The sequence below is a fragment of the Carettochelys insculpta genome, chromosome 29 (genome assembly GCF_033958435.1).
Source record: "Carettochelys insculpta isolate YL-2023 chromosome 29, ASM3395843v1, whole genome shotgun sequence".
Lineage (NCBI taxonomy): Eukaryota > Metazoa > Chordata > Testudines > Carettochelyidae > Carettochelys > Carettochelys insculpta.
This window is the reverse complement of record NC_134165.1, coordinates 15335694-15343245: the sequence shown is the minus strand read 5'-3', so window position 1 is coordinate 15343245 and position 7552 is coordinate 15335694. Positions and strand designations below refer to the sequence as shown.

The following is a 7552-nucleotide window of genomic DNA, read 5'->3' as shown; positions in this document are numbered from 1 at the left end:
GACAGGGAATGCTTTTTATTAAAACCCACAAGTGGATGGTTTGGGGCTAACAAGAACTCCCATGATTTTAAGCACAGATCAGTTACCAGACAGCACACACACATTTGGGCATACAGGGCTACACAAATTAACTGATCAGACCAAACATTTCCAATGTTTAGAATAGTTTAAGTTCCCTGTAAGAGCAGCACCGTTATGACATTGTACTTTAGTATTCTTCCCCCTCCTCCTCCCCTTCCCCTTCAACAGAATCCACACCAACCTCTTCGTAATCTTTCTCCAGGGCAGCCATGTCCTCCCGCGCCTCTGAGAACTCACCCTCCTCCATCCCCTCCCCGACGTACCAGTGAACAAAGGCACGCTTGGCGTACATCAGGTCAAACTTGTGGTCCAGACGTGCCCAGGCCTCAGCTATGGCTGTGGTATTGCTCAGCATGCACACAGCCCGCTGCACCTTGGCCAGGTCACCGCCCGGAACCACAGTGGGAGGCTGGTAGTTGATACCAACCTTGAAGCCAGTTGGGCACCAATCCACAAACTGGATAGTGCGCTTGGTTTTGATGGTGGCAATAGCAGCATTGACATCTTTGGGCACCACATCCCCACGGTACAACAGGCAGCAGGCCATGTATTTGCCGTGGCGAGGGTCACATTTCACCATCTGGTTGGCTGGCTCAAAGCAAGCATTGGTGATCTCTGCTACAGAAAGCTGCTCATGGTAAGCTTTCTCAGCAGAGATGACTGGGGCATAGGTGGCCAGAGGGAAATGGATACGGGGGTAGGGCACCAAGTTGGTCTGGAACTCTGTTAGATCGACATTCAGGGCACCATCAAACCGCAGGGAGGCTGTGATGGAGGACACAATCTGACCTATCAACCGATTCAGGTTGGTGTAGGTGGGGCGCTCGATGTCCAGGTTCCTGCGGCAGATGTCATAGATGGCTTCATTGTCTACCATGAAGGCGCAGTCAGAGTGCTCCAGGGTGGTGTGGGTGGTCAGGATGGAGTTGTAGGGCTCCACCACTGCAGTAGAGACCTGAGGCGCCGGGTAGATGGAGAACTCCAGCTTGGACTTCTTGCCATAGTCGACGGACAGACGCTCCATCAGCAGGGAGGTGAACCCCGAACCAGTGCCCCCCCCAAAGCTGTGGAAGACCAGGAAGCCCTGGAGACCTGTGCATTGGTCAGCCTGTGAGAAGGTGGAAATACAAAAGGAAGTAACTGTTAACAGACATCGTGGTTCTGATCAACGTCCATCTAGCTAAGTATCTCGACTTCCAACAGCGGCCACTGCCAAGGGGCTCAGAGGCAGCAAACAGGGCAGTTACTCAGTTATACATCTATCCTGCCATCCCTGCACCTGACAGGAAGAGGCTTTGCAGCACCCCAAGCCTTGGGTTGCATGCTGGACCATCTTGGCTAATTGCCATCAATGGACCTATTCTTCACAAACTAGATTTCTCTTGAGCCCATTCTACTTTGACCTTCATAACATCCCCTGCAACAAGTGCCAGAGTTTGACCCTGAGTTGTGTGAAGTTTTGTTTGGTTCAAGCCTGTTGCCTGGTTGTTTCATCAGTGGGGTGGATAATTGAACTGGCATTACATCATGGGGATGGCAGGGGAAGTTCTTACTTTCTTCACATCCCAGCACTATTTCCTCTTAGGACCAAGTTCTGTCTATTAAATCTCCAGCCACTCCATTATTCTTATTGGAGTTCCATCTCTGTCAATCCAGCAAGACAGATCACATGCCTTTAACTTCTCTAAGGGTTAGACTCAGAGGGGTAGCAGTGTTTGTTTTACCCACACAAGCTCCTTACCTAATAAATAAATGTTGATCTTTAACATGCTACAGAACTGCTCATTATCTCTCAGTTACATAGGCATTCACCGCACAGTGACCTTAGCCCAAGACCCTTCCGAGTCATTACTTTATTTCCAGGTCTTCCCAAGGTGAATTAAAAAAATCTCTTGGAATACAGTGATGCTAAACACAACATTATGATTACTTGGGATGGGAGATGGAAGGAGCTAATGGATTTCCCACAACTGCTGCCCAAATCACACACAGAGTATTCACCAGCTTGCGGATCCTGTCGAGAACCAGGTCGATGATCTCCTTGCCGATGGTGTAGTGCCCACGGGCGTAGTTGTTGGCAGCATCTTCCTTGCCAGTGATGAGCTGCTCGGGGTGGAAGAGTTGGCGGTAGGTTCCAGTGCGCACTTCATCTAGGGAGAGGAAAGGCAGAGTTGGTTCCTCCCCACCAGCCACACAGGAGCCGTCTGCAGCATGCAGCGAGTTTACAAGGGAGCCCAGAAAGCAGTTAGCCGATGGCTTCGCCTACTCACCTATCACTGTTGGCTCCAAGTCCACGAAGACGGCCCTGGGCACGTGCTTGCCAGCGCCCGTCTCGCTGAAGAAAGTGTTGAAGGAGTCGTCTCCTCCGCCGATGGTCTTGTCACTGGGCATCTGGCCATCGGGCTGGATCCCATGTTCCAGGCAGTAGAGCTCCCAGCAGGCATTGCCAATCTGGACACCAGCCTGGCCGACGTGGATAGAGATACACTCACGCTGTAGGGAAAAGGGTGGGAGACACGATATCAACACCATGGACTGGTCTGCAGCCACATGTTTAGTGGGTTTGATTAATGGTGGCCTCTTTAGAAGCTCCCTTTATAAATCCCACTCGTCTTTGGCTGCTGGACACACAAAATAGCAGCAGCAAATGCAGGTATGGTTAAGCTCTGAACAGGGTGGACTGTGGGGGCAGCACAGCCAGCAGCACACCCCACAGATGCCTTTTGTCTACGTCCATGGTCTAACCACTGCATGCTCTCAAAATAGGGGTCAAAGGAAGGGCCCCTGAGAAGGAAAATCTAGTTCACCCAGACAGGTGGTAACTGGGAACGAGACAGGTGGTAACTGGGAACGAGACAGGTGGTAACTGGGAACGAGACAGGTGGTAACTGGGAACGAGACAGGTGGTAACTGGGAACGAGACAGGTGGTAACCACGCCCATTTTCTTTGTGTGGGGCCTGCTCCTGCTCCCAGGGACAGAACCGGCAATGCTCTGATTAGGGGAGAGGAGTGGGAGTTCAGCGAATAAGGGCCCCAGCCTATAAAAACAAGGAGGGGCAGATTTCCAACCCCCAGCAGCTCCCTTTGGTCCATGGAGCAGCTGGTCCCAGTTATGGGTGCTGAGCCCTTCCAGGAGTCTGGCCCCCAGTGTCCCCCACTGGTGTGCTGAGCACCTCTGTTCTCTGCAGGCACTCAGTGCCTGGTAAGTTCAGCCCACAAGCCACTGTGGTTGCTTTTCTGTTCCCCAGCACAGTCAGACACCCCCTCACATGCAGATGGCCACTCACCCCTCCCCAGCCTAGCCTAGGGAACAATGAATGGAGGGACCACACCCAGCCTGGGAAGACTGGGTTCAGTCAGCACAGCTGGGAGAACAGCCATCCTCTGCCAAGCCCCGCTGCTCTGAGCCCTGCCTGCTAGCATCTGTGCGGACAGTCCCAGCTTAGCCCTGCCTGGGCTATTTCCAGCATGATCTCATTAGACTGGCCTGCCAACTCCCTCCGCTGAGCACATGCCCGCGTGGGAACGGAGACAATCAATGAGGCGGCGGGAACAGTCAGACCCAGTTCCCCTGCCAAGGGGGGCTGGAGCCCGTCTCCACCTCCAGCCCCCCACCCGCAGCGACGGGAAGCAATCATGCTACTGCCCGGGAGCTGAAACGCAGCCCGCGCTCCGCAGCGGGTGCCCCGGGATGGCACGCGTGCCCAACCCCGCGGGCACGCGTGCGCTTACCCCAGCTCGGAAGCCCAGTTCTCTCCCAAGCCCGGGCCATTCATCCAGCAGCCTCGTCCGGCTCACCCTGGAACGAGCCTTCTGGGCGGTCCCACGCGTTTGGGCACCCACCCTCCTTTGTCTGCTGGATCAGGCCCCCCCCTTGGCTAGTAGGAGACCGACGGGGCGTGGCCGGTGCAACCCAGCCTGATGCTGCAGGACCTCGGGGGGATCCGTGGCTGCCCTGGGCGGGGGGCGGGGCAGGGCGTAGTCCTCCACCCCGATGCGCCAGGGCGGCCGCAAGATTCAGGAACCGGCCCCCCACGGCTTGGCTCATCCCCCTCCCGCAGCCCAGCTGGTGCGTGCGCCCAAAGGGGTGCGACGAGCTCAGGGAGCTGCGACACGCGCTCGTAGGCGCCCCCCAGGATACAGCCGCGCCCCTCCCGCCGGGAACCGCCCCCCCCAGCCCCGGGGAGGGCTGCAGCTCCGCCCCCCCAGCGCCCCCCCCTCCGCGGGGGCTGCAGCCCGGCGCGCCCCCTTACCATGTTGGCTACGGGCGGGGTCGGGCCGCTTTCTTACCGCGCGACTCTTAGGTGGTCGCTGTAAGAGAACCTGGGCTGCGCGCGCCAGCCCCGCGACTTTATACCCTCCGGTCGCCATGGCGACGGGCCCGGGCTCCCCGCGGTTGGTCGGCCCGGCCGGTTCCGCCCGCTGATTGGTGCAGAGCGCGGGCGGATGAGGTCATGGCCCCGCCCCCAGGCTGAAGACAAAGAGCGGGCGGGGCAGGCGGCTTTGCGGTAGGACCCGATCCGGGGCGCGTGTGAATCCTTCCCCTGCCCCCACTCCCGGGAAAGCGGGGGGTGCCCCCGCAGGGGCTGAGCTTTGGGGTGCCTAGATGAGCCCAGGGAGGGGGGAGTAGCTGTCCACCCCCCCGCCAGCCAGGGCTGAGCCTGGGGCGGGCAGAGGCAGACTCGGGGCTCAAGGCAGCGGGGGTGGGGGCCGTCACCCCGGCTTCATTCAGGTGGCTCTGCCATGCCCAGGGCTTACAGGCGGGTTCCGGGGCTCCTAGCAGCACACCTATAAGAATGGCTCAGCCCTGCACAACGCTAGAGGGCTGGGCGGAGTTGCGGGGAGCAGTCCCCATTCTGGGCATGGGGGGATTACACAGAGGAGCGGGGACGTAGGGCTGCAAGCCCCAGCTCACCCTTCCAGCCCCACAGTCCCATTCCCTGGCCCTTTCTCCCCACACCCCAGCTGTTGATGAGCTGTGTCTGCCCCTAAGCCAACTTGCATGTGGTGGCCTTGTAGCTGTCCAACCTACAGCCACCCTGAGCCCAGAGATGGAGCCCTGACGCGCTGACCAGGTTTTGGGGGTGTGCGCAAGGGGCTACCCGAGCATGGCAAGCACAAGCACTGGAAGTGGGGGTACCACCCCCCAAGTGATTCCCATCATACACAAGGTTTGCAGTTCAGCTCGATGACATTCACCCCACCCACCCAGTCACCCACTGTACAAATTGTTCCACTGCCCGCATGCAAGGGGTGACTAGCACATGGGGGTGTCTTTCATCCCTGATTTCCCTTTTCCAACAGGGGAGGTCAGAGTCTCTCTCCTGGGCCTACGGAACCTTTGTCCCCCATCTCTGCAGGGCTGGCAAGGGAGGCGAGGGGGTGGGAAGCAGGCGGCAGCTGCTGCAGGTGGAGCTGAGACTGGTTGCTTTGTTGCATGCTGGCAAACAACATTTTCCATCCCCCCTGCAAGAAATCTGAATTTTCCACTAGTTTCCCACATTCTGCAGCTGGCTCTGGGTTCCTGCCTCCACCAGACTGACTGTCCTCTCCCCGCACCCCTCTATCTCCCTCCCCATGCAAGGGTTTTAAATAATCCATCTCAGACCTCTGGCTGGTTTTTTTGGAATAACATCCAAAAAATGTGCATACTGGCCTCCTGAAAATGGGCAAGTCCTGCAACACTGCAACACACATGCCCTGAGCCTAGAGCCACTCCTGAATACTAAAAGGACAAAGAAGACTCCCATTCCCCAGGGAACCCAGGAGCTACAAGAAGAATCCAGGATTCCATCTGCACAGCTGAACAAAGGAACTTCTGGGGCATATAGAAGAACAGGGGGTCCAGGCCTTCACTGGCGCAAATTAACTTCAGTGACACTGCACTGATTTACACCAGCTAAGTACACTGCCCAGGGAAGCGGGGGTGGGGGGGGTGTTTCCACTATCAGAATCTGGCCCTGTTTGGAGTTTGGCTTTTTCTGTCAAGTTCATCTCTGTCACGGAACCCTTAAACATTTCCAGCCCCACTGTAATGACACAAATGGCACCCTGGGCCCCTGCTCTGGGCTCCAGCCTGTGTGCCACGAGGAGAGCCAGCAGGCTCCTAGGTGAACTCCAGGACACCACAACATGCTACTTTCATCCTCCCGTTGCCAGGAGCTCCCAGCACAATGCATGGCTTACGGGTAGGGGATATGTATGCAGGGAGGAGAGCTGAGGCAATCCTGTACCCTGCGGGGAGTCATTGGGCTCTGGTTTGTGACCGGGCTTTGGGTGCATTAATGCCTGGAGGACCCAGAGGTGAAACTCAATCATCTCCCTGAACACTCCCCAGGGTCAGTGACACACTGATGGGCTGGAGGACAGGAAGTGTCTGTGGCCTTTGTTGTCTCCCTGATTTCCTTTGTTTTACTCTGATCTGTGACCTCAGCTTCATCTCAGGGCAGATCCTCAGCACGTGTCCATTTACACCTGTCAAGAATTTGCCCTGGTTCCACCAGTGAAGAGAACAGCTTCCCGAGGGGCTTGCAATGGGGCAGCTACGCTTACTGTAACCAGTGTTCCCTGTAAGCCCAGCACTGGGGAGCTGCCCAGGAGAGAGACAGGGGTCGCCCCGCTGATTTGCAGAACGCCCCCAGCAGGCAGCCTGTATTCCCATGGGTGGTGCACACCCGCATGCCTCGGTGCAAGTGACAATGTGTTCTGCACATGGGCTCAACGCCCTTCGCCAGAGCCGTGTCCCAGATCATCCCCAAAGTTGGAAAAATCAGCTGCATTTCAGCAGGCAGTTCCGCCACCCCCAAGTGTCTCTTACTGCAGAGCCACGGATCACCGGTCCTGTCTCTGCTTCTGGCAGCAGCCCCATCGCTGGACACTCAGCTGGGCAGGGTGCTGCTGGGTCCAACCCAGCATGGAGGCAGACTCGCATGCTGGCTGGGAAACGGACAAGGAAGCAGACTTGGCCTGCACAACAGCTGCTCCTCCTCCCCCCTTTCCTTGTGCTGCCCTTGCAGCTTCAGCCTCTCCAGCTCTGTGTCATTGTCTCCTGGGCCGAAGGAAATGGGGGGAAACCCAGGGCCTGGCTCCTGACAAGGCCAGGGGCTCAGCCCTTGTATGCTCTCCACACCGCTTCCTTCCGCCCCCGCCCCAAACCATCTGGCCTAACATGAGCTAGAGCAGCCTCCACACGGCTTATCCCTGCTTAGGATCAGGCCAGGCAGCACACGGCCACCAGAAATAGAACCCATGGGTGGGTCAGGCGTGGGCTAACTCGGTGCTGGTCCCGGTCCCCTGCTGGAGTGCCCTGGCTGGGCAGGGTGTAGCCAGCGGCTCTTGCACCCTTTAACAGAAAGTCAGAGAGCCTGGCAGTCCTCTCTGAACGTGCCTGGCTGGGGCCTGCTTCTGCCTCTGCTGCTGCACTGGGGTGTTTCCAGCCTGGCAGCGTGTCCCGAGAGGAAGGCTCTGTTA

The 7552-nt window shown here is 57.5% G+C and overlaps 1 protein-coding gene across 1 annotated transcript; it reads right to left on the bottom strand.

Moving 5' to 3' along the window:
* On the bottom strand, nt 1-4422 carry LOC142003195 (tubulin alpha-1A chain). Its single transcript, XM_074979923.1, has 4 exons — nt 4336-4422; nt 2352-2574; nt 2083-2231; nt 1-1189 (listed from the first exon to the last, which is right to left on the bottom strand). Exons 1-4 carry the CDS (start codon nt 4336-4338, stop codon nt 209-211), a joined length of 1356 nt encoding a protein of 451 aa, XP_074836024.1. The 5' UTR covers nt 4339-4422; the 3' UTR covers nt 1-208.
* Between the last annotated feature and the right edge of the window lie 3130 nt (nt 4423-7552).

Bases quoted from the DNA above. Each gene is read 5' to 3' on its own strand.
- LOC142003195 (XM_074979923.1), bottom strand. The intron at 2,232-2,351 runs GTGAGTAGGCGA...TCCTCTCCCTAG, and splicing joins CTTGGAGCCAACAGTGATAG to ATGAAGTGCGCACTGGAACC. The intron at 1,190-2,082 runs GTGAATACTCTG...ACCTTCTCACAG, and splicing joins TCGACAGGATCCGCAAGCTG to GCTGACCAATGCACAGGTCT.